At 29.7% G+C, this 27,107-nt stretch overlaps 3 protein-coding genes across 6 annotated transcripts in view; 2 read left to right on the plus strand and 1 right to left on the minus strand.

Annotated features, from left to right (window-relative positions):
- The first annotated feature begins 400 nt into the window (after positions 1 to 400).
- Positions 401 to 6,643, plus strand: BORCS5 (BLOC-1 related complex subunit 5). Its single transcript, XM_014428635.2, has 4 exons — positions 401 to 805; positions 3,030 to 3,217; positions 4,683 to 4,871; positions 5,479 to 6,643. The coding sequence occupies exons 1-4, from the start codon at positions 595 to 597 to the stop codon at positions 5,692 to 5,694; spliced, it is 804 nt and encodes a 267-aa protein (XP_014284121.1). The 5' UTR covers positions 401 to 594; the 3' UTR covers positions 5,695 to 6,643.
- Positions 6,644 to 8,098: 1,455 nt separating this feature from the next.
- LOC106685746 (PR domain zinc finger protein 10) lies at positions 8,099 to 22,307 on the minus strand. 2 transcript variants are annotated; one of them, XM_067048382.1, is made up of 19 exons: positions 22,176 to 22,307; positions 20,919 to 21,087; positions 20,619 to 20,842; positions 20,483 to 20,540; positions 19,362 to 19,487; positions 19,037 to 19,192; positions 18,372 to 18,666; positions 17,622 to 17,763; positions 17,417 to 17,528; positions 17,209 to 17,327; positions 17,004 to 17,128; positions 15,918 to 16,080; positions 15,589 to 15,777; positions 15,024 to 15,107; positions 13,337 to 13,408; positions 13,131 to 13,226; positions 12,597 to 12,711; positions 12,430 to 12,515; positions 8,099 to 12,279 (listed from the first exon to the last, which is right to left on the minus strand). In XM_067048382.1, exons 2-19 carry the CDS (start codon positions 20,941 to 20,943, stop codon positions 12,085 to 12,087), a joined length of 2,382 nt encoding a protein of 793 aa, XP_066904483.1. In that variant the 5' UTR covers positions 20,944 to 21,087; positions 22,176 to 22,307; the 3' UTR covers positions 8,099 to 12,084. The 2 variants fall into 2 exon arrangements, with proteins under 2 accessions (XP_066904483.1, XP_014284123.1); XM_014428637.3 differs by lacking the exon at positions 22,176 to 22,307 and adding an exon at positions 21,160 to 21,490.
- Positions 21,552 to 27,107, plus strand: part of LOC106685747 (coiled-coil domain-containing protein 191) — a 6,722-nt gene continuing 1,166 nt past the window's right edge. The window contains exons 1-3 of one of the 3 annotated variants that reach the window (XM_067048383.1): positions 21,552 to 21,681; positions 24,790 to 25,793; positions 25,947 to 26,101. In XM_067048383.1, coding sequence (XP_066904484.1) covers positions 21,615 to 21,681; positions 24,790 to 25,793; positions 25,947 to 26,101 — 1,226 coding nt within the window. In that variant the 5' untranslated portion in view covers positions 21,552 to 21,614. The remainder of the gene's footprint in view (positions 21,682 to 24,789; positions 25,794 to 25,946; positions 26,102 to 27,107) is intronic. The other 2 variants (XM_014428638.2, XM_067048384.1) reach the window with 2 other exon arrangements.

A 27,107-nucleotide genomic window follows, 5' to 3' on the forward strand; every position in this document is an offset into this window, starting at 1 on the left:
ACTTCATTTTTTAAAAAGGGAACCGAAAAGAAACCTACAGGTTAGTGTTGAGCGAAAAGTAATTACAGTCAAATGTAGTTACAATTTCTTTGGTTCGCTAGTAATTGTAATTCTGAACCATTATTACAATTACTGTGATTCGTCAAGCAGTTGAAATTAATAACCTAAATTGTAATTTCATTTTCTAGTCTCAAATTACAGTAATTGTAATTATAATTGCAATTATTTTTTCCCAACACTAAAATAGGTATAAGTGGAAAGGGCCAATTTAGGGAGAGACGTTTTACGACATTTTCTTACTTTATGTCCTATAGACCAAGAAATACCAAAGAGGTAGGTGAAAGTTTATTATCACCATGTAATTGACATTTACATTCGATACATTTATTAGGATGGTTACCAAAACCTCCACTTTTGTTTATGTGATAATATAGCCCTAAAATTTATTTTTGACCAACGCTATTACATTTGTTTGTTCATTTTTTTTTGTTTTAATGAGTCCTATAGGAAATAAGACAACCTTTATTTACAATATCCGAAGCCTTTTATTTCACTAGTTAATTTGAATTTTATGCCTGGAAGTTTGTGTTAAGGATGGGTTCTGAGCAAAGTACAGAAGCTGCTCCTCAAAAAAGTAAGGGTTCTAGAATAGGACAATTAAAAAGAGGCAAATCAGTACCAGAACAAAATAGGCAAGAGCAAGAAATAGAAACTTCCAGACCTGGAAGCTGCTCTCCAGGATTGAGTGTTTGTTCGGATTCAGAACTTCCTTATATATCATACACTGTTAATCGTCCTATTGGTGGTAATTGTTGGATGATATGATGCTGTGCAGCTAATTTGTTTTTCCTCATTGCTGCATGATGTTTCCTGCCATTGCCTCTGCTTTATTACATTTAATTAGCACTTTACTTTTTCCTTAGTTTGGCTCATTTATGTTTTATTTACTTTCATTGGTCTTACTTATGGACATTGTCTCATTTCGATTATTTATGCAGTATTCAACTTAGGTATTTGTTTTATTATATACATTAGCATTTCATGGTTGCTAAAAGAACAAAAGTTCAAATTTTTTTTAGAGCAAATGCGATGCTTATTCAAGAATTAAAAATTGATTGCTCAAAATTACTGGACTTATATTATCTTTTTTAAATTGTATGTAGTTGTTTTAATAAAATGTCTGTTTTATAAATATATGTATATATTTTTTAATTTTATTAGAAAGGGTGTCCAATGAGGTGTTTTTGTTAGAAAATATGTTGATTGTTGGCCTGTTAAATTATTTGGAATTTTATGTATGTATATATTTTCTGCTAATTGAATCTACTGTGTTCTTAATTATTTTTAATTATATAATTACTGTACTTTCCCAATCATTATGTTCCTTTTAGACAGCCATGCATTAATAAAAAACAACTAGAACTACTAGAAATTTGCATGAAGAAATGTTGAGTTGTTTAATTCTATCATGATGTTTAGATAGTATCCAATATTTCTTGAGCATAAGTATATTCTTTTCTTTTATTATTTTATCCTCATAAAGGTTCATTCATCTTTGAAGTTTTTTTTTTATTTTTAAATTAAATTTATTTTTACTGTGGTGGGATTATTAAACGTGTCCTAAATTATGTTTTTTTAAATATTTAGCTTCTTTACTTCTAAGAATTTTTAAATAATTAGTTTTCTCTAAAATCAGTTTAGCTTTTTTAATTTTTTTTTTTTTAGATTACTTTTTTTCTGATTATTTTTATGCTTTTTCATTAATGAATTTGGTTTTGATATAATTTTAGAGTAGTACTGTAGTTTGACTTCAAATTGTGGATTTCATATTTTTAGTTTATGTTTCTTTCTTTTTCTGTTTATAAGCAATGATGTGAAAGTGTAATATGGAAAAGTGATGAGGTGGCTTTGTCCTTTGGTGTCTAACCGTAACCAAAACAAAAAGTTGTTTAAATCTGTTATAGCAGTTATTTTCTTAAAGTTTATTGCTCTATAGTTTGTACATAACCTAAAAAGTTAATTTATAATAACTACTATTACAGATCAAACATTGTTACTGATTCATCCCACCTCAAAGGTCCAAGTCACTCCATTACAGTTCTTTGTTACACTTACATATCACACTTCAATTGATAAATGCACCCCTAGGGTTCAAGCAACCTCCACTTATGATTTTGTAATATTTTCTAAATTATAATAACAATATATCCCATGGATCCATAGCATTTTCTTAAACTACATAATTATCTAAGGCATAATTATTTTTATATGATTTGGCTCATGGCTAGAAGGCCATTGGTCTGTTTTTGTAAAATTTTGGGAAAAAACGGAGGTGTGATGCCTGTATAGGATGTAACCTCAGTCTCATATAATATTTTTACTAGCAATGACTGCTCGCATGAAAATATTTAAAGCATGAAGATGTGTCACATCTCCTCGACTTTAAAACTAATGAAATTTCCATTTTGATAAAACTGTGATCGCTGATTATCTAGCATGAACATTTATATCACCTCATGACATAAATTTATGGAGCTATTTGATGGAACATAACTAAAAAATTATTAGTACATTATCTCTATTGCACTTCAATATAAGAAACTGTTAGCAGTGTAAATCTCATAAAAATTTAGGTTTTCTATTTTATACTCTAGGAACAAACCATTTTCAAACTTATTAATTTCTAACTTCATAATCTCAATCAATTTCTCTCTTATTAAAATATGTGTTAATTTCAAGTGTGAAAAAATTCTTGCAATTTGCTAAAAGAAAAATAATTGAAATTATTGAAACAGCATTTTCTGTTTCTATGAAGCATAAAGTATATTTAAATATTTTATTTTTTATGATACTGTCTTCAAAATTATAGCTCTATTATAATCTTTTTAATTCCTAAATTTAATTAATTAATTAATGTCATTAAACTCAAGTGAAGATTATAAATAACTATTGTAATAAATAATAACAGTAATTTTTTAATTTAATATTAATTGAAATATTTATAAGTATTGTTTGTGTTTCTGTTATAGATTCACCTAAACATCCTGCAAAGCAAGGTCATTTGTTACGAGGCAAGTCACTTGGAGCTAACATTTCTCCGAGTAGAAAAACTACATTGCGAAAAACTCCACTTTCTAGGGTGCACAATGTTGTTGTTGTTAAACCTGCTGCAAAGGAAGAGCCTACTGAAAAAGATCCTGAGATACTTAGGCTTCAGGTATATTATTGATTTTCTTGCAATGCTAGTACAAGAAATCATAATTTAAATTTTTGTTATGTACATATGGCAGAGATATTATTCAGATGTGCCTGTTTTAACTTTGATGTTTTTTTTGTAAGTAAATGATGGTAGTAGTATTGTAGTTAATTTATTGCTTACTACTTCCCAAACTAAATAGTTAAGTAATTATCATTTTCAAGACCTAATTCAACTTAGCCATTTTCTTTTCTTGAGTCCAACAATATGGTGTGGTGCACGCACCACACAACTTTTACTTATTAACCTATTTCTGTCCCCAAGTTTTGTTTAGATTGGTGATCACGTGTTCAAGTCATCACTATTATTTTGATTTCCAAAAAAAAAAAAAAATATCAAAATAACAGAAAAGGCGATTATTATGAACAGAATATTAGTTGGTTTTTTTCTGTTGCTATATAAATTTGTATTTTAGGGTTTCTCGAGTTGGGAATAGCAAATATAAACTTTGTTCCTGCCAATAATATAACAGTGTAATAAAGGTTAACAAAGCAGTAATGCAATCAAAAATAATTAGGCAGTCTTGGCTTTTCCTGTTTGAATCGGATATCTCTATTTTTCTTTTATTTATAAATAAAATTCTTTAGTATTTTGCATTTATCCATTGTACATTATTTGTAACAATAGGAACTGATAATTTTTTTTTAATTAAACAAAATTAACGGTACTTTAGAGGAAGATTATTTGAAAATTTGGCCTTTAAGCTCTGTTATACTGTTTAAATGAGAATAAAACCTATTTGGTAGTAATGTTGTCTTAATTTCTCATTGATTCACAGAGTTTAATAAAAATCCCCATTTGGAGAAAATTGATTCTATAAAGTAGTATTCCTGGTTGGTAGATTGTAGCGAAATATTCCCAGCCAAATAATCGCCCTAAATATGTAATTTCAATTTTGAGTTAGGCTGACCTATACAAACAGAGACTATTTTTCAAGACTTGTTATTTGGACTCATGGCACCCCAAAACGTATTTTTCCATCAAAAACTCAAATTCGAAATTTCACACAGTCACAATACTTTCCTTCTGTATTCCATATACAAAGTAGAAGTAAATTAATGATTTTTAAAACCTTTCTCCTCCTTTCTTTCTTCTTAAAACCTTTCGCCTACTAGACCTAATAAATAAATAATAATACATATATATGTAGTGCTATTTCTCTAAAGCCTTAGATTTATTTTGTCCAGTTTATCCATTTAGTTTGTACATATAAACTTAATTTTTTTATTGTGAACATTTATTATCAATATTAATGTCCTGCATGAAAAGGTTTAATGGCTTTTGCAAGCGCTATTTCAATTTTCAGAGTATGCTTTCAACTAATGTAATAGATAATTATTAATAAAAATCATAATCTGGATTTATTAGTTATTATTTAGATCCATGCAATATTCTCAATTCTAATAAGTTATTCTGCTTTATTTAGAAAATACCAATGTTCCTGCCGATAATGAGGAGTACCCTTAATGTACCAGCAGCTAGAGATCCTGAAATCTTAGAGCGATTTGATCCTCGTGCCTTGCATCGATTGTGTCTTAGATGTCAGAGACATATGACTGAATCTGCTCTTTCTATAGCCAATGAGCAAGATAGACTGGGGTCAAGACTGAAAGAGGTATTTTTAGACTTAGAAAGAATTATTTTTATGATAGCTTTTACATACCTATATTATCTATAATCTTTTAAAAATTACAAAAAGGCAATCCTTCCTAGCTGATCCATCTCACTAAAACCACGATTCAGAGATGGTCCTATTTCACTTCTAAAATATTTATATAAAACAGAAAGAGGAGACTTAACTTAGTTAAATTGAGCTATATTTAAAAAGTAGTTGAAATTGAAAAAAAAGCTTGAAACCTGTCACTCCTGCCCTCCGTGGTAGCCTTACTTGTCTTATCTTTGAAACAGATACTTAAAGCGAGTATATTGGTTGAAGTACATGTTACTGTCTCACAATAAGTTGTTAGCTTCTATGTTATTAGAACAATCGTGGTGATTGAAATTCCTGACTGTTTCATGAATATCTTCTGAAAATTCCCAAACTTTTCTGTCCTAGAGTTCATAAATATTTATGATAAGAACAAATGCTATTTTTCCTGACATTTACTGTTAATTTCTAACTAGTAGACAATCTGAATCTTGATAGTATAATTTGATTTCTTTACATTTCCTTGGCTTGTATTATAGTTACTGAATTATATGTATACCTTGAATTTTTACAGATTAACTCAGAAATTGCTCAGACATTAGCAGCACATGTCGAAAGACAGAAAAAATACTCTAAACATGCTGAAACACTATCAAAAGTTAGTGAGCTTACAGCACAAATCGCTAAATGTCATTTTGTTCTTAACAAGACATTAGAATCTGTTGAAAAGCTGAATAATCTACTACCTCCTGATGAAAGGCTTGAACCTTTTGTATGGACGACTGGATAGTATTAATTAGATAATATATAAATTATTGTTTACATCATTAACTTTATTGTTGAACTACAATTTTATTTATTTATTATAAGAGTTGTAAATAATTGTATTTACTTATCATTTGCACGTGATATTTATCGTTATTCCTCAGAATTGGAAAAAGCTGATTATATTTATATGTTCCATGTTGTAAATAATTTATTTCCTAATTGTTATTATATTTGATAGAATGTTATAAATTGTTTTTAGAGATTGTGTATGTAAAACATTTACGAAATAAGCTGCAAACTTAAGATTTTTTTCAATATATTATTTCATAGGGCCAACCTAAAATTACTAATTTAGAAGAAAGAAAATAGATTATGATGCTTACACCTGTAGTGAATTCTTAATATACATAAGAATTTATTAAAGCTCAATACAAACAGTCCCTGAAAATTTGATTTATTTTTCCCAAAATCGCCACATTTTCTATGTGAAATGCAATATCCCATAATTTGTTCAGTTTATATGTTGAATATAGTAAATTATGTTAATATAAAGATTTAATATTAATTTATTTACCATAGTTGCTAGTAAATATTAATCTAAGCTATGTTTTAAACAGCCGTGAGCACCAGAACTTCATGTCTATGTTATGAGTCACCAGTAGTGAGTTAACATATTGTTAATAACTAAATGAACTTTTATTCATTTTATGTTATTGTTATGGATTTTGATAACACATTTTGTTCTTTAATTCGCAGTTCAGCATAGGACTGATTATAGATTGTGTACATTTCATTATCTGTTTATTCATCCACTTTATAGATATAGTTTACTTAAGTACTAGTCATTCTTTTCTAAAATTAATTGATATATTTAGAAATGATGGACCTATTTGGTCTTAGCAGTAATTTAGTTAAGCTGTTTACTAAAATTCCTGTGACTGCTATAAAAAAATATACATGAATTTAAAATATTTTATGAATGTAATTTATCTGATTTATAAAAAAAAATAATAAATAGTCTTCGAAAGAATTATATGAGAGGAAGATGGTTGGGGGTGCAATCAGAATATAAAACAAATAAGTTGAAATAACTTATTTAATAGTGCCAACGTTTCGGCCAGAATTTCTAGCCTTCATCACAGCTAAGAACAAAGAACAAGATAACCAATGAATACAAACAAGAAAAAAGAAAATATGAACAGAATGACATCAGTAAATAATTTTACAGAACAAAATAAAACAGTAAAATAAAGTGAAGAAAGAAGTGGAAAATAAAATGTATATATAGATAATTGAATTAGTAAAAATAACATAAGTTAGGATCTATTCATTTGTGCATTGTATAACTTTAAATTTTTATTTCAGTGCTATATTCATGAGAAAAAAAATTCTCAAATCAGTATCTGATTCCTAATTCAAGTGAAAATATCAATGAACGTTTCTTTAAGGGAACCTAAACTGAAATACGGTAGAATAATATATGATAGCTGCATACACTGGAATGTAAAGCCATTTAAAAATACTTAGTTTGTGGATGATTTAATCCATCTAGTATTATTTCTGACAATGAACTAAGTGGGGTTCCAACTAACTGGAAATATACCCATTCATTTTTTTGATAGCGCAGGACAGAAACTTCTGGAGGTTGCTGGTTGAGGAGACCTGGATGCATCAACGTGTTGTAGTGCCAAACTAATAAAAATTATTCCAAGCACTTTTGGGCATAACAAAAATTTATAACTGGTTTTTTTCAGTCCCCTATTGATATTTGACCACTTCGATTTGCGTAATCTAATTTTGTCATTAGGGAAGGACCAAAAGCTAAGCAAGATGCTACTAAAAATATATATAATGAAAAAATAGTCTGAATACAGAAACTTGCATAAGTTTTAAATATATTTTCCTGAGCAGTTTGTAACCAAACGAGTTAAAGTGCTAACTTTAACTAGCTCATGACTGCAGCAGTGCTGGTTCAAATCCGGCCTTGGGGACTGACTTTTATTTATGTGGCTGCCACAGGTAATGAATACTTGATCCTTTACCATGGTAAGAATAGGGTGTTACCCTGTAGATAACCCTCCTTTATCAGGATTTATTTATATCAGAAATGACCATAAAGGGGGTCATAATAAAAATTACCCTATTGTGATCATATCTATTTTATTACAGCTATACTACTAAAACTTGTTAACTTTTGTTTGAAGTAAATATATAATACCATATTTATTATATTCTGTATTTCTATATTCTCATATTATTTTTGTTGAATCATTAAATATTTTTAGTATAGACTTTTTTACTGAATAAATATTGGATCAAAAGTGTTAATCTATTCTAAAAAAACAAACCAACAACATACACTAATAAAACTACTACCCTCCATTAGTTAAGAGTGTTGAGGAAAGAATTAATGTTGCCATTCATAATTAAATATTAAAAAGTGCTTATTTATTTGTCCCAGGTCTATTTTAATACAATAACTGTACATTTAATATACAATATACTTAATTATTTACAATTAGTTAATAAGACAGTAGTAGTACTATCATTCTGGCAAATTATTAATGACAGGATATACTTTATGAATCTCTCCCATCATACAAGCAAAAACAAAACAAGATATCAGAGTAAAATAAATTAAAAACTGATTAATTGATGTGTGTACTTGTAAAAACAAATAAATATATGAGGGTAAGTCAATATTTATCTGCAATTTAGTTATATTTTTGCTTATGTTGGTAACACTAACTAACGCTGTCATTGATGACGCATGCTTTGTTTATTTGTTGTTATGTCTATGCAAGTTTCAAGCTGCTAGGTTAGTTTTGTTATACCTATGTAATATATAAATCATGGCTGCTCCGCTTTCTATTTGCACCAAAAAAGATCAACATTCAGTGATCCATTTTTTTTGTGGTCGAAAGGCGTATCGAGGGCCAAAGTTGATCAAAGACTTTCAGTACAGTATGGGAACAGTGTTTTGCCACAATGGAGTGTCTACGAATGTATTGAAAAATTCAAAAGTGGTCGCACAAGTGTTACGTATGATGAAGGAGCCGGACAACCGTTTACAGCCACTTTTTTATTCATTGTTATCAATGACCTCCCACTTGCCATCCAGCATTCCCAGTATCATCTATACGCAGACGACTTACAAATCTACCTATCCTTCTACCCTCATGATGCCTCAAATGTCATTCTATAACTACAAGAAGACTTCAATAGTATAAGCATTTGGGCAACAGACAATAAACTTACGTTAAATGCTGAAAAGACTAAAGGTATCATAATTGTATCTCTCTATCTATCTATCTATCCGTGGTGCTACAGCCAATTAGGACCTTGGCCTCCTCAATGAGCCTTCGCCATGTAGCTCGGTCTTGTGCGGCTGCTCTCTAGTTGCGGATGCTTAGAAGTTCTCTGGAATCCCTGATGACAGCATCCTCTCATCTCTGCCTTGACCTGCCTCTTCCTCTGGTCCGATGCAGCCTACCATCCAGCAACCTCCTCAGGATCTCAACTGGGCATCCTGACAACATGGCCAGCCCTGTGTAGCCTTCCCACCCTTAAGTGCTGCATCACATCTCCCTCACTGAACAGCTCGTAGACCTCCCTGTTGGTTCGCCTCCGCCAATTCTCGCTTACCTTGACATAGCCAAATATTCAGTGCAGAATTTTCCTTTTGAAGACCAAGATCTCCTTTTCTTCAGCACTTGTCAGGGTCCAGGCTTCTGATACGTAAGTGAGGACAAGCCAGATTAGTGTCTTGTAGAGCTGGCATTTGGTGCGGCGAGCGACAGCTCGACTCCTCAAGTGCTTCTTGAGTTCAAAATGACATCTGTTGGCCTTTATAAGGCGCTCATTGTATCTCCCTCTCTCCTTAAATCTATATCAGGCCCCCCAACCTTTTCATAAACAATACTCCTATCTCATTCCATACATCAGTCAAAAATCTTGGTGTCACTTTTGATCAAACTTTATCCTGGAAACCACACATTGCCCAAATTTCCCTTAAAACCATAGCTACCCTAAAGCAATTAAATAGAATCTGTTATCTCCTTCCACTTAAAACTCATCAACTTTTAGTTTCCCCCACTTTGACTATGGCTGCCTGGTATATAGTGGACTTTCGGGTAATCTCGAATCTAAACTTAAATGTCTTATGAATTACGCAGAACGATTTATTTTCGGGGTCATCAGAGATACACACATAACCCAATATTACGCCGAGCTGAAGTGACTATATCCATCCTTCCAATGCCAGTATTTCCTAGCTATCTTTCTATTCCAATTAATTAGTACTCAAAGCCCCTCCTATATCTTAGAAAACCTGTAAATCAAATTCTCAGTCCAATCCTATACTATCAGGTACCGTTTATCTGACCACCTCCACCTCACCAAAATGCTGTGTTTGATAAATCGTTTTTTACTCGAGCTGCATATCTCTGGAACTCCATTCCCTCTAACCCATATGTCATGTACCAACCCTTTATTTCAATACTTCATTTCACAACCTTTTACTTCACCAATCTAATCCATTTTTTTTTTCTTCACGGAAAGGCCTTGAAGACCACGCGCTTATCATATTATTATTATTACTCTGAGGGTCAGGAATCCCTTCCTCACTTCGACCCAATTGGATCTTTTGTGAGTTACCCCTCTTTTCACTAGATATCCCATATGAATCCTATGCTTCTTACGAAGCTCAATAATTCTTTTGTTCTAGAAATGTCTTCAGGTTCCATTCTGTCCTGTCCCAAATACTGTAGTCTTTGGAAGGCAAGGGCTTCACATTCACACAGAATGTGCTGTGCCTTTACATGCATATCATAACTCTAATGATTCTCCTTCTCCCATATGTTCCCCATGTGTCTACGTTTTCTCTCCTCAGACCACACAAGACCCTTTCTGAAGCACTTCTTTCCCACAAGAGCCTTGACTCCCTTGAGCGTCCTTCTGTACTCATCTCTGTCTAAACAATCCCAGTCCATCAGCCCCACTTGTTCCATATCATCCCTAACTTGCTTGAAATATCCTGTTGAATTTTTGTGACTGTGGATTCAATGAAAAATTCTATTGTTTAGTCTTTCAGGTTTCATCCTCATCATGTGTCCATAGAACCTCAGCCTTCCCACCCTAATGTCAGTCTCTAGGTCTGTAGTAGTTTCCTTATAGATTTCTTGATTCGACCTCAACCTGTATCCTTCAGGTGTTCTCTTAGGTCTGTAGATCCTTCAAAGAATTCTTTTTATTTTCAGGAGCCCCTCTAGGCTGGGAAGATACGAGGTTTCCATTCCATAGAGTATCATTGGCTTGATGACCATGTTATAATGTCATATCTTAGTTTTAATAGAAAAGTTCTTGTTATAAAAATTACTGAAGACAAAGTTTGATTTCTCTATTTTGGCGACCCTTTCCTTGTAATCTAATCCATTATTATAATAGTACAGATATTTTGTAATTACCTTTCTGTTTTGTTTTTTATTAAGTCTGTTAGTTTTTTTAATTTATTTTTTTCTTCTATATAAGTTATAATTAAGTGTGGCCACATTGTTTTATGGCCAATAAATGTTATTATAAAATTAAAATTTCCTTAGTAATTGTTTTAAAGGGACCTTGTCCCAGAATAATAAACTATTTTTCATTTTCAAATGAAAAAACATTGAGCATTCTTGGTTCTGCCTACGAAATCATCCACATCAGACTTGGGTTTCATAAAGTTTGTGCAAGTTGAGTCCCAAAACAACTCACACAGTCGCATAAACAAATGCAAAAAAAAAATTCGCTGATCTTGCCCCTTCTGACTATCACTTATTTGGTCCACTCAAAGAGGTATTGAGGGACTGTCGATTTACCTCAGACGAAGCAGTGCATTCCTGGCTCGCAGCTCAATCGAAAACCTTCTTTTATGAGGGCATCATGAAGCTTGTACAACGATGAACAAAGTGCATTGAAAAGCAAGGGTACTATATTGAAAAATGATGTACTAGTAAGTTTCCTATTTGATTAAAATAAAATTTTATAACTAAATTGCGGATAATAATTGACTTATCCTTGAATGTTATATGTACATAGATGATACAGAATCAAAGAGTTAGTGCGTATATGGGTGAATCTATACAATTTAATCTCAAAGAAACATGACTGTTTAGTTTTAAGTTTGAATTCTTAAGTTAGATGAAAACTGATATAATCAAGGTTCGAGAACCATGAGTACAAATACAGATCTTATTAAAAACAAATAAAATCTTAATTGACATTTATTCAAAGAAACACGTAAAATCATTTGGGCAACAGTATTTATCACATTTTAAATAAAAGTACTGAAACTGTACTTTAAATATCATTAAAAGTAATATTATTAGTAATTAAAAAATTAAATTAAAAATAATTTGAGGAACCATATGAAATATTAAGAAGATGAAAGCACAGGTGCTGTCTCAGGACTAAGACAAAGTTGAAATGGATCCCAAACTTCGACAGGATGAGCAAGAGTGATCCCAGAAGGAGCCTGGTATACTTTAAAGTAACCATCAGGTCTCGCATCAATTATCTGACCAAGTTCAGACAATGTTTCAGGAGAACAATCTGCTGATAGAACTTCTCCCTAAAATGTTAACACTTACTTATTAACATTTGATGAATCTACTTAGATAATAAAATCATTACATACACAAGAACAAAAAGATAATGTTTAAAATTACATCATACTACAGAGGGAATTACACATTAAAACAGAAAGAAAAAATATAAGAACCTTAATGGCACGCTTAAGAGTACTTGCATCTATAATAAATTCACCACCAGAAAAGAATTTATTATCTCCAGTAGACGCTTCATATTCTAAACAAAAATAAAATTATATATCAAAATGGCAGTGATACCAAAAATTAGAGTTATTTATTTAACTAAACTGCATACTACCTGATATATCAAGTGTTTCTGGTAAAAATATATCTGTTTCTATGACTTTTTCAATAGCATCTCTGATGGCATCTGAATCTTCCTCAGCACTGGTTCTAGCCGACTTCTTGGGGTGCTTAAAAAAGATTTTTAGAAATCTTAGAAATATGTCTTCACAGACTTTGTGTATACACGAGCATTTTACCAAATAATTAGGATTTTTAGAAAACATTTATTGATATGTAATTTAATTACAGTAGAAGGATATGAAATGAGCATAGTTATAGCAAAGCAAAAGAAGAAACAAGAAGTAAAAAAAAAATTATTAAAGGAGGTGAAACTAAAAATTATAGTCAAACCTACATTATAATTTGTGTTATTTACAACAAAGAAATCAGTTAGTGAGATACACCTGGTCATTTATTCATCACTTCCATTCCATAAAAAAGGCATAATCCAATTTTAAGATGTGTGATAGCTAATAATAATTATGCTAAAATAAATGTTTCAAAGTATAATCTATAATTAGTACTTATTTCATGGTTACAATGTTACCTGCAGAGATTTAGGAAGTTGATTCAGATGATTTTTTCTTTGATGTTGAAGAAGTTTAGCTTTTGAAGCATACTGTTTATGACACCAGTCACAACTCTAAAAAAAAAAGAAATCTTTAGTTGTGCTTAAAAATACACAATTGTAAAATAATGATTTATTATAATTACATACAGGTTTTCAATTACTAAATTTATAAATAAACCAACCTGTGGATGAGTTGTGACACTTCCAACAGTTTGAGATAATGTGCCATTTTCTACTCCTTTTTTAGAAGGTGACTAGAAAAAATAATTTAAAGATTGTTAAAGAAAATTAATTGTTCAATTTTCATGTCATTTAAAGTGAAGGTATTAATCTATTAAATGAATATCATATTTCACGGCATTAGTTAATATAGGCAGCCTGTTATAAGTTTTTTCAGAGTAACCTCTTTAACAAATTTATACCAGTAACTATCTTATGTTGCTTGAATTTGCAGTTATATTGCTTTTAAAAAAACTGAATTTTTATATCAAAACGAACTACTAAAACATCAATTATAAAGACAATTAAAGGTTTTTAAATCAAGTGCACATTATATAAAAGACTTTATGGATTATACAACGTCTATAAAATATAGTTCATGTGTATACACAATTTTGTCGAGTAGGCCTCAACTTAAGTCAGTGTTAACACCATGTATATTAAAATATAAATATTTTTTAATTAGGCAGTAAATAGATTTAATTACATTTTTTATTTTGGTTAGAAGTTGGTTTTGTTTTAAATAAAGGATATTTATGCTTGTGGTATGGTGTTTATGGTGAAATATCGGCCAATGGGATTATTTACCACAATACAACAAGTGGTGGCCTAAGTTCAGTAGTTTAGTCTCCTTGGTATATAGTCGCCCAGTTGTCTTAGTATGTTACAGTTGCCCAGTTGTCTTAGTATGGTATAGTTGCCCAGTAGATTTTGCATGGATAGAAAATTCACCAGACCTTTCTACATGATTTATTGGAGTGCCATTTTTATTTGTGGGCCCACTTACATGAAAATAGTGAATTACGAGCAGAACATCATCACCGACCTTTCGGAGCGGACCTCAGGACCTCTCACCCATGGTGTTTTGGTTTGTTCTGGTTTTTGTTTTAATTATACTTATATTGAAGGACCTTTTTATTTAAAATTTTGTGCTATATTTTATTTTGAAGGTTTCTTTTGATTTTAATTTATGTTTTTTTTCAATAACTTAACAAATAATTTTTTACCATCCAAGCCAGCGTTTTTTTTTTTTAATCTTTTATTTAAGCTTTCATACAAAGAGACAAGAGTCCATTTAGGTGGCTTTAACAGTCAGTTTTCAAATAACATATGTAGCCTGATATAAGTTCAAGGACTATCTGTATATTCAATCAAGAAATGTGCAGGTACAGCATCTCTGATGACTTCATCTGCAAATTAATTAACTCTCTCATGACCCATATGTGTATTTTTTCATTTTTAAACTTATCCTTGAAAATGATCAGCCAAAATGTCAACATAAAAATAGCAAGTGATGAAGTAAAAAATGGCTTATTCTGATAAAATCAATGGTTTAAAGAGTATTTATGTTGAGATGTAAGGATTTTATGTTTTTTGGTATTATAAATAAAACAAGAATGTTAACTTTTTTGTATATGCTGTTTTGAAATATTAGTGGAGCTTTATTATTAGATTCACACATTTCCTTAGAAGCCAAAATTTCACATTCAATTATATTACAAAATAAAACTACATTAATTTTTTAATTATAAATATAATACATACCAAGAAAGTTGTATGCTATTAAGAATACAAAACATACAAGCTTGAATTTAAAAAATACTAAACTAAAAAGAATTATCAACAACTTTAATTATTTTTAGAACTCACAATTTGTGCATTGCTAGGGGGTAATTTCTTTCCAGGATGATTCTTCAAAATGTGTGCTTTTCTTTTTGAACTACTTTTATAAATCTAAAAAAAAAAAAAAGGAACAATAGCTCATGTATAATCCATTTAATATCTTACTTTTATCTAAAACACTTAAGAAATAATAATAGTATCCAAACAATTTTAGAGATGAAAAAACAATGGAATAAATAAACATTTAGAAAATGTCATATTTTAAAATAAGAAATAGAAAAGATTTTAGACTTAATCTTACAAATTAGTCAGGTTTATTCTTAAGTTCTACTTGAATTTGATTGTTGCAAAGAGAAGGGAACCAATTCAAGCTAACAATTATTATACCAGGCCACTCTCTGACTACAATTTATAGGAAAATATAACTACAATTTAAACAAATATGGCGGCCTTCCTGGGTGAGATAGTGGTAGCTGAAGGTGCTTAGGAGTCACTTTAACAACCAACAGTCACTTATTTACATTTATCAATAATGTAAATTTCAATACTCAAAGGCCTGAATAAATATAAAAAAATAAAATAAAATGCTTACCTTATCACAATACTGGCAATAATAATCCCGATTAGCTTTCAGAATCGGTAAGTTCAATTCAGGTACTGAATCAGGTGTCACTTCAGGGTGTCGATTAGCTAAGTGGTTAACCAACATCCCTCTCCTTTTAAATCCAAGCATACAAATATGACACTTGTAAATGTACTCGGAATAATCAGCAGCAGTTGTCTAAACCAGAAATATACCAACTGTAATAATAAATTTATTTATTTTTTTCAAAAATTCATTACAATAAATACAGATCGTTAACAGTGGCAAGGGATTGGTCTACTTCTATAGAGATCTTAAAAATGCTTTTAAAAACTTACACCTTTCTGAGCTAATAAAGTTTTATCATTAATAGATGTTTCTGTATTTTCAGCTTTCGATTTCAGGGAAAGGTGAATCCTCCTCATATGAACACTTAATTTATCTTTCCTTTTAAATTGTTTTCCACATGTTGCACAAGTGAATTCTCGATGATCTGAATGACTACAATTTTAAATAATTACATTTTAAAAAAATTCAATACTTAAATAAAAGTCTAATCAAATTTGATAATTTTTACATCATTTTTAGATTAGAATAAGTCAATAAACTTATAATTCATAAATATTATGAATATTTAGAAGGTCTAATGTAAAAGCGAAACAAAAGAATTTACATCCTTTTTACATTATTACATTTACGGATGTTAAAAGGGCAGTTCTTTACTAGAACCAAATTTGTAGAATTTAAAAAAAAATATATATTTTATTCAAGAAATATATTAAAAAAATATGAACAATTTTAGCCTTATCTAAAATATATTAGTGAAGACAAGTGAGAATTAGTTTCTTCTTTGTACCAAAGAAGTTGATAACAGTTGGTTCCAGAAGTGCTTACTAATGACAACCTACTTTACCCATCAGCCAGGGAAGTTTACGCAGTATAAGACGAATGCTCGATATGATTGGGATATCTTGTAAAGTAAATACTTTTTCAATAATACAAAATCTATATCTCACAACTCTTTAGCCACAAAAGACTAATTAAACATAAAATATATTTAACTTGAGTTTTTATGATTCAGCTTTGCCTCATATTTTATCACTCATGGGTAACAATAAAAACAGAACCATTAATGTAGTTAAACCATTAATATAGTTAAAAGATGGAAGTGGGACAATGAAGTGGCTATTAGAAAATAAATAGATGAATAAATGAACTTTATGAAGCACCTTCACATATAGTTTATTCAAATTAGTCTAGATGTGGATGTATGTAAAACAAATATCAATTGTAGAAATAATTAAATGATAATTATCAATTTATGTTTTAATCAAGAGAATAATAAATAAAAAAATAATTATCAAGAGATAATGACTTAAATATATTATCATATAATAATTATAACAACATTCCTCACAAATTACCTTAACATATGCAATTTGAGTTTATCTAATGTAGAAAAACGCTTGGAGCATTGCATACAACCATAATTCTTTTCACAATGGAATCTTCTTATGTGATTTCTAATATGACGATACTCATGATATTTCTATAAATACAGTGAACATTTAATCAGAAAAACAAAATTGAATTCATTTATTCAATAGTACAGATAGAAATATTAAGTACCTTAGAACAGAAGGGACAAGAGAAATTTCCATCAACAGCATGACTTTTTATATGTTGCTTTAAATGCAAAACCTTATAAAATATTTCTTTACATATAGGGCAGTCATAAGTATGAATGCCTAAAATAAAATGCTGTATCATTAACTTATGAACACAACCATCTTATAACAAAATAAACAATAAAAAATCAGTATCACTTGTAACTTACTTGCATGGCTTTTAACATGGCAAGCTAAGGCAGAATTGCTTAAAAAAGTTTTTTTACATTTATAGCAAGATAATGGATTTTTGTTTCTTTTATCACAGACATTGGATGAGTCCTAGAAATCAGAAAAGAAAATGTACATGCGCACATAAGTATACACATTCATAAAGTAATGTATAACATATTTGAAATATCAATATTCATTTACCAGTACAGCAGACGACGGTGCCTGATTATTATTATTGTGATTTTCTTTTGTTTCTAAATTATCTGCTGCATGAGTTAAAACATGAAGATTGAATGTAGTTGCACTTCTGAATACTTTGTTACAATGAGAACACCTCCATTTACTAAAATAGATCAATTTAATTCTAATATTAGATTCATTTAAGTACATGGATGATTTTATACCAACTCTTCGATAAAATATAATAAAAAATATTCATTTTTAACTTTTTCTACATGATTTTCAAACATTTTTTTACTGGATTCATAGTAAATAATATGCTATGGTTATAGCCAGCAAGGAAATACTGAATTGATAATACATATGGGAATGCTTAAGCTTTCGGTACTTTATCTTTTTTTAATACTCTGTTATAACAAGCATCTCTAAATATGATGTTAACAAAAATTAATAATCTTAAGTTGATAAACTTTTTTTTTTTTCATTTTTTTAATAATCAAAGAATATACAAAATGGAGGTAAAAATTGTACAAAAATTAACTTTAGAAGTTAATTATATTTTTGTTTGTATATATGCATCATATACATTTAAAACTTTTAAGCAGAATTCATTGGAGCTCTTTAAAATCAAAATCAAACATTTATAATAAAAATCAGCAAAAAATTATATTAAATATAATAATGTTACAAGTTAAAAGACAGTTGTACATCACATTTAAAATGGACAGAACTTTAGTTAGTAACAATATGGAGACATATTGAATAGTTTACCTCACTTCTACATCTTTTAAAGCTTTAGAAGAAGAAGAAACAGTTACATTTTCTTTCTCCAATAAATCTAAATTACTTTTACTTCCTTTTTTGCCCTTCCTAGTCTTAGTAAAACTTAACAATGGAAGATTTCTGGTCTTGGCATAAGCCATGCTATACCATACTTTTAATTCTTCCTGAGGTGCTATTCTACTTAAAGCTCTGAAGTACAAATTTTTTCCAATTTGATGCAAACTCAAATTTTGTTCTTCACCAGACTCAGCCTGTCTCACATACTTCATCCAGTTAGATATGTCTAATAAAACAAAATCAATAAGAATACAATCAGTAAAAAGCAGGTATTTACACTATGCTTACTAACAGAAAAAAAAAAAATTCAAACTCCAAATAATCGAGGCTTTCAGTTGTAAATCATGGTAATTAAATATTTTTATGAATTGATTTTTTTGGCATCCTTTTTTAAGGATAAAGTCATAGACTGTTAAAAGAATCTCTACGAAATTTGTTTTCTTAAGAGCTTATTGTTGATATTAAGTTAAGGTAAGTAACTGCTGATAAGTAAATCATAACAACCAATTTAACATGTTAAAAGTTTTATTTTTTGCATTTAACATGTTTTATGACCAAATGCCTCAATTATCAATTTTTTTTTCAATTTTCCTTACTTTCATTTGAAACATCGAGCCACTCAATTCCACCATTATTTTCTATAGTCAACTCGATATGGTGTTTATTAATGCATGGTGTTCTCTGAATTATACCTTCCATTGGTCCAAACTGAGCTCTTTTTGGTATTTCTTTTTTTGCAAAAACACCTTTGCCTAAAAAATAATTGAGAATCAAATATATGACTTCAACAGCAAAGTAAAATATCATGATTTATTTAACTAAAATAAGTTAGTGAGGGTTTTAACCCAATAACATAAACACATGAATTTATGTTCCAATCTTTACTGAAAACAATCTGTTAATTAATGATAGATAACATACTTGGACCAGCTTCTTTACCAAAGTAGAGAAATTTGGCCGGGAGAGAAGCAACGGCTCTACAAATTACTGGTTTATCGCAAATTATTTGCACAGCTTCTTCCTCCCCACTTGAACATTCTTCCCAGTCTGAAAATGACAAAAATAGGGGATAATAAATCGAATAATTTATGTCCTCATCCTCTGGTAAGGTACCTACAAGCTATCTTTGTAATTGTTAATGGATATAAATGTAGAATAATTTTTTTTTAAAATTACTTAAATAACTTTTATTCCTATATGATTTTTTTTTTTTTACTTTATTTATTTTATTCACAACTGTAAAAGCATTTTACAACCAGCGAATAAGATGTACAGAGAGAAAAAAAACAAATAAAATAATTTTTAAAAAACTATGTCATGAAGGCATGAAGGTTAAGGTCATCCAATGATGCCTCTCCATTAAAATTGAAATTTAAAAATCAATTTAAGAGATCCCTATTCCAGCTCCTTCATAAAAGTCGTCTCGTATCTGGTAAGTTTCGTGTGGATAGCCCTTGAATTAGAGGGTTAGTGTGTATTGGAAGTGTGTCGTGAAACCGTTTATTTAATGATTTAATGGTTGTTTGTACCCTATATAAATTAAACTTGTTTTTTGAAATAGAGATCAAATTATAACAGTTTAGAGTATGAAAAATTTGGGTTTGATAAATTATTTTTATAAATGGATAACAACTATTGTCAATCTTTTTCTTTAACTACAATAGCTAACCAAAGCAGATTTTTAGCTTGAAAATCATTACTTGCAATAATCATGGAAGTTTCAATGAAGTTGTTTCATCCAATCTGTTTTCCAAATCACTACTCTATTTAATCACTACTTACAAGAAACAAATTGTTAGTAAAAAGTTTAGATGTTTCAAAGAATATTAATTTAATTATAAAGGGAAAAACTTTTAAAGATTTTTTTTTTTTTTTTGGGGGGGGGGGAGGGAATATCTAAGATAATGGAGCCTATTGTGTTTGAATAATCTTTTTAATAGAAGATGATTGAATGAAGACATGATTGTATGGTTATATTTTGAAAAAAAATAAAAATAAAATCATTAGACAACTTTGGAAGCAAAATTTATCATACCACTAACCATCAAGTTTAACTACTTCAGTCTCATTTCCAGGATAAATACTATTTTGAGGTGCGATCTGAAATAAAAACGAGGGTGAAAAATAACAAGTATATAACAAATCATCTAACAAAACAAAAAAAAAAAAAAGTAATACTTCATGTTCAGAAATGTTGGGTTCTTTGTTTTCTCTGGGCATCACAGTGCATACTACTGATTTTGGAAAAGGTGCCACAACAAAATTGTTAGGAACCGTATCCTGTGAAAATGAGTCTTTAGGTACTGTCACCTCTTCTTGACAATGATCTTCATCATTTCGGAGAAGCAACATTGAATCGTAATTAGACACTTGATTATTTGTATTATTGGTCTGGTTATGAGCTGAAATGTAAACAAGAGATCGTTTTAGACAAAAGGGAATCAACAAATGAAATACATTGATAAAAATATACTATACCTCCATAATACAGAACACTTTTCATAACTGGCTGATTCAACTGTACCAATGAATAAGGTGTTTCTGTCTTCTGAGCAAAACTTGGTTGGGGGATGTTAACAGATGATACACCAGCACTACTAATGCTAGGTTTGTTATTCTTTGAGAATCCATTTTGGGGATATTGGACCTGTTAACCAAAACCCCATATAATTAATGTATACAAATTTTTTTTTTTAAATAAACAGAGAAATTAGCTCACAGTTAACAGAAGTAGTGATGGATTCTGTACAACTTGTGTAGTTGTTTTTGTAACAGCATATTTGACAGAACCTGGAGGTTTTATAAGGTTTTCATTATTGCTTAGAGATGTCACTATACTATTAGACATCTGAGAAACTGAAAAGAAAGACCCTAAACCACAAGCTACTTGTATACATTGGATGACATCATATATTGGTAACCAAGACGTATTTAAGTATTGTCATTGTTTAGATGCTAAATATCTAACTCTTCAAAAATTATAAATTCATAATATAATTGTAAATCACTCAACAAATTTAGAGCTAAAGAAGAAGTTTGACATTTGTAACTAACCTATACTATAACTTGACGACTAGGGAAGTTTTCATAAGCAGGGTTGCCATTGTTATTTTATTTCGGTAAATGTTACCAACTTCTATGGCAACGAAAGTTAACGCTGAATTATAGTAATGAATGACTAACGTTGTTTTCATTGAATGTACACTGAGTATATTTGTACTCCTAGTGTTTTGGACTAGTGGTAAGTAAATATTTTCAAATGTGCGTACATTATTTAATTAAAAGTGTTTGTTTTTTAATGTGAATTACACTTAAATAATAATTGGTCGTAAATTTTATTTTTCTGGAAAGGTTTAGCTAGGGAGTGATAGCAATAATGAATTAAGGTAGATTCAATTTTTTAAACCTCCCTCCCCTCCTTCAGAAAATTGAGTTGTTCAACTTTTTGTACAGCTATTATCAAATAATCCAGTACTTATGTATAAACAGTTGATGTTTATAAATTGTTAAATACCTTATCATCATCCTTTATAAAATAAATGTATTTATTCGAAATAGGTTAGATTTCTGAGTTCTAGAGGAAACAATTACCCAGTTTCACAGATTACATTTTAATTTGTCTAAATTATAAAATATTTGAAAGAAATAATAAAATAATTAGTTTCAGATTGCCATTATTATAAACTTTGGAATGATTTAAGATAATGTGTGCATGCTACTAAAATTTACTCTTACCAGGAATAATTAAGTTTGAGAAGATGGTTGGAGGTGCGGTCAATGAAGAACACAAATGAAAAACTTATGTATAATCATATTGCTCATATATAATCCTCTGTTAACTATGAACTGGTCTTTGGAAATGATTAGGTTTGTTGATTGTCCTATTGTGCTCAATATGACTTCATATTAGGAGACTAGAAGTACTGCTAGTTATTAAGCACGATGTTACTGGCTGCGACAGGTGCACTATCACTTTTACCCTGGAATATCGGTTTAAGGATTTTTGTAGCTGTACCTTATCATAAGGTTCAGCACAATAACAACTAGTTGCTATGGTATTGTCTGTTTGATGATAAGGCAATTTATAGTTTTATTCAGTTGTAATTTCTTCAGGAATTGATAAATTGAAATAGGTATTTATTTTTAAAACGCTTTCCAAACTGGGTAGTCACGTTAGTTGCAGGCACGGGGTTAGATACATTCCTAGAACACATATACAATAATTTAATAGATACACACATATATAGATAGGCGTCCAGCTCCCATTCCCCCAATCGGTCATTTATTAAGTCTATTTTTTTTTATTTCATATATAATCTTATAAATTATTCGAGACTGGTTTTATTATTTAAATAAAATAAATTATTTCCAATTAATTCTCAACGCTCTTTATTAATACTTTATATGTCCAACGTTTCGGGCAACCTGGCCAACCTCAAGAACAGTCTTAACCATTAATTTACATACAGGTTATTCTGTCCAGGCCTAATTTCATTAGACAAATTAACCTATTTATGTCACTATTTCATTTAAGCATAAATAATTTTAATTCCAAATAATCCAAACACTGATAATATTGTTCATTTAATACTAATGATATTGGATCGGGGCAAAATAGGCTGTGAATTTATAGTTTAGGTAGAGGTTGGCCGAAACGTTGGACATTTAAAGTGTTAATAAAGAGTGTTGGGACTTAATTGGATATAATTTATTTTATTTGAACTATTTTCTCACATTTATGAGTTATATACCTTTGTACTTTCACTATTAGTTAATAAAATTGTAATTTGTAACCGGTTTTTAGTAGTTTTAATTATTAAAAAATTATATTACACTGGAATTATTTTTTGTCCCCGTGTCCCCTTGCAGCAACGATCCTGTTTCCTGTTATATTGCGCAATCGTTTTTTATATCCACCTATTATATTATTATCTAAAAACAATTCCATATTTTAAAGAATTATACGTTTTATTTCTTTGTATTGATAAGCTAGAATTTTATGATCACGCTCAACAGTACCAGAAAAAACACGCCTGTCGACCATCATTCTGGGGCTAATTTATAATGATAGGTACTCATTAATGCTCTTCAACTAATTATAATATAAAGATTTTTGTAGGACACGCCATTTAAAGCTATAAGTCAGAAACTATAAAAGTCCATGATTTCCTCTATCCCCATCCCCTCTCCAATTTGGAATCTTTAAGGTGCTTTAATTTGCCATATTTACGTTTGCTAAACTATGTATTGCTAGCTACTTATTATTTTGGATTAGCTGGGACAAGTTGGCCTGAATTTGTGGTCGACCTGTCGAGTGTTAGTTTTTTTGAGCACAAATCACAGGGTGCTTGTTCTGCATCCACACCTTTGTGTTCAGTTTGCATTGTTTTAGAACTGCCAACTGATAAATATTTGTGATCTTTGAGCTTTAATTAATTGAAGAATTTTCTCAACTCATCTTAACAATTAAATTGATAATTAGCTCTAATTTAAGATTGTATATTTTGAAATTGTATCTATTTGACATGAATATATTGTACATTGATTTAAAATAGCACTAATATACATTTATTAAGACATATACCTAGGAAATTAACAAGTTTCTGATAAAAGTTCAAGAACAAAGGTTGAATTTATAGGTCATATAATACCATTTCTATGATTTCTTATCATTTATCACCTACTTTGCGTATATTCACATTTCCTTTTATTTTATCTGTATTTATTTTCTTCATTTCCATGATGTAAATCGAATGTAATAGCCGACAAAAGCCAAAAGAACACATGAGCGTGTCGATACCGAAGTTTGTTGTTCTGTTTACCAAGCATTTGTACATGTGTTGTGACAAGTGGCAAACTTAAAATATTATCTGAGCTTAAATGAACTTTTTAAAACTAGTTCCAGTTCACAAAAATTCGGTTTTCAAAATTTGGTGAAAAAGTTTTAAAATAAGGCCCATGAACATACCATTATGCATACTTGAATATATTTATCTTTGGTAGTTGTGTAAAACTAGGTAAGTCGAATTATCTAATATTTAGTTGAATGGGTGTAAACAAAGCTGAGGACGTCTTTTTAAGATGTGTTAGAAGTCTTGCTGCGTTCCTTTGAGATTTTCTACTCAACGGAGAACAATTAGATTTAATCAATTTAACACAACGTAAAAGGCTTTCATGGGCGGCTTACACCCAGTTAACTAAATTTTGAACTATTCGACTTACCTAGTTTTTTTCAACTTTCACATATACAATAAATTTTTTAAGCATGTTACAAGTTGTCCATTTACCTTTAAATAATTAATAGGTTTTACGCTTGTCAATTTTTGATTATATATCTCCTCTTTTTCAGAAGAAATGGAACTTAAGAACAAAAATCCAAAGATTAAGTTCTCCAAAACGAAAAATTTACCTGTTGCTGATCGTAAATTAATACTCTGTAGAAAATATTTTAATTTGTGGAAGATAATCATTCAATATAAAAAGAGAAATAAACGCTTGGCAGAGAAGGACAAATTATTTGAAGAAAAAATTGTTTCCTTTATTTCAAATTTGAGGATAAGTGCCAATGACATGATCTTTAAAAATTCCTATGACAACTTATTTGAAAATTGTAAACCTGACGTTTCTACTAAAATAAAAAAAGGTTTACACACCGAAATTTACCAAAATAGATTTCAGGCTCAGAAATCTATTATCAACAATCAAAAGGCACTAATTGCTGAGCAACATGATATTATCAATAAACTGAAATCTAGTGCTTCTGCTACAGATGAACATCATTTAACTACACCATATCAAGATTATAACAATTTAGATAAATCAACTGAAAAAACTAAACTACTACCAAAGCCTGTTGAGCACCCACTCGTAAAAAGAATGAAGGAAAGGGAAGAAGAAAGAAAAAACCGATGGTCAATATTAGCGTTGAAAAAGAAAGAAAAGGAAAAGTTCTTAGCCGAAAAGCTGCTAGAAGAGGAAGAAGAAAGAAAAAAGTTAGAGGAAGAAAAACGAAAACTTAAAATTCAAGAAAAGCGAGAAAAAGATAGAATTATTAAAGAAATGGAAATGAAGAAAAAAAGGGAACAAGAAATTGCTGTTGTATTATCTGAAAAAGTTAATTCCTTCTACAAACGTTTGTTATGTGTGAAAACAATGCAAATATGGAAAGGATATTTGAAGCATTTGCAATATGTACAAAGTAAATGTGCTGGCATATATGATCTATCCATTATTAAGAATGGGTTTTTGACCTGGAAACATCAAGTAGTTTCCACGAAGAATTTATTGCATAATCTTGCTACCAGGCTCGATGAAACTTACACACTTTTATCAAGCTGGTATCGATGGAAATGGGTAATTTATTTTTCATTTTCTTATATTTATAATTTTATGGCCACTTAAGTACAAAAAAAATCTTGTTTATCGATTGTTTTATATATTACATGAATTCTCACTTTCAATTAAATTCTATGGCTTCCCTTTTCTCTAACTATTGTATAATTACAGAAAATTTATGAAACAAGGAGATTGAAAAGAGAAATAACCATTTGGTATGACACGAAAATTACAAGAAATACATTTAAAAAATGGTTGAACGCTACTTACAAAAGTATCAACCATAAAGAATTCTTACTTCAGTCCTTCGTAATAATTTATGACAGGTATTTAAATATTGTTTCAAAATATTTACATAATTCTTCTAGCCAAAGCACTATCTATAGGATAGGTGGTAGGTGTTGGTAGGTGTTTTCACCATTTACTCTCATGGAATGGAATTACATGACGTCCCTTAGGCTATGATACTTATGTACGTATGTTCTAAAAAATCAACAGCATGACTTTATACTATAAAAAATAATAAGATAATTATAAAAATTAAAATAAACAACGCATCATTCTAGTGACTCGTGTCAACTATCGTATTTGTGATTTTTTCTGACTTCAACAATTCTTTATTGATATCTCTAGAGTACAGCATTAATTTAAATTTTTTAAAAATGGTATTTATTTTTTCCTGGGTTACGAGATATCAGAATTCAAGTAGTCTGAGATTTAAGTAGCAATTATTATATTACCAAAGCGGAAAATATGACTAGTGGATACGGACAATCTCTTTGGACAGTTGAAAAAATAATATATTTGTCAATTTCTTTTATAGTCGATTTCCAGTTACTTAATTTTATTTCCGTTTCCAAAGATCTCTGTATTTCGTTATTTATTGTTTTGTTTTTTATACGTATACAGTATTTATTAGCCATGTAACTGTGAATTATATGCTTCGCTTTAATTAATTAACAATGATTAATTCGCATGAATTAATTAATACATTTTAATGTATGTATTAATTTTTTCTTAAAAATAATTCATATTGTATTCACATATAAATAAAGACATTATTATTATAGCTAAGAATTAGTTTATATATTTGAAATGTGTTCTATCAGAGGTACAATGTGCTTACCTCTCGCATTTTATATATAAATCATATCGGAATCTATATACCAAGATATAAGCGCTCTAGCTACTAATTTTATACTGGGTGAGCTAACAATTATCTCATGTTATATAGAGATTGTATACACATATGAATGAAAGTTGAATTATTACATATATATTTTTTTCTACCAGAGATCCAATGATGGAAATTGGTATCAAAACTTACACCTA

This window comes from Halyomorpha halys, unplaced genomic scaffold, assembly GCF_000696795.3.
Source record: "Halyomorpha halys isolate HHAL.00 unplaced genomic scaffold, Hhal_1.1 Scaffold730.1, whole genome shotgun sequence".
Classification (NCBI taxonomy): domain Eukaryota; kingdom Metazoa; phylum Arthropoda; class Insecta; order Hemiptera; family Pentatomidae; genus Halyomorpha; species Halyomorpha halys.

Coding starts and splice junctions, on each gene's coding strand:
- BORCS5 (XM_014428635.2), top strand. CDS start 595: ATGGGTTCTGAGCAAAGTACAGAAGCTGCTCCTCAAAAAAGTAAGGGT. Junction 3,218..4,682: donor CTGAGATACTTAGGCTTCAG/GTATATTATTGA, acceptor TGCTTTATTTAG/AAAATACCAATGTTCCTGCC. Junction 4,872..5,478: donor TGGGGTCAAGACTGAAAGAG/GTATTTTTAGAC, acceptor GAATTTTTACAG/ATTAACTCAGAAATTGCTCA.
- LOC106685746 (XM_014428637.3), bottom strand. CDS start 21,288: ATGTCTAATAGTATAGTGACATCTCTAAGCAATAATGAAAACCTTATA. Junction 17,764..18,371: donor TTAAAAGATGTAGAAGTGAG/GTAAACTATTCA, acceptor GATCTATTTTAG/TAAATGGAGGTGTTCTCATT. Junction 13,409..15,023: donor CCCCTAGCAATGCACAAATT/GTGAGTTCTAAA, acceptor TATTTTTTCTAG/TCACCTTCTAAAAAAGGAGT.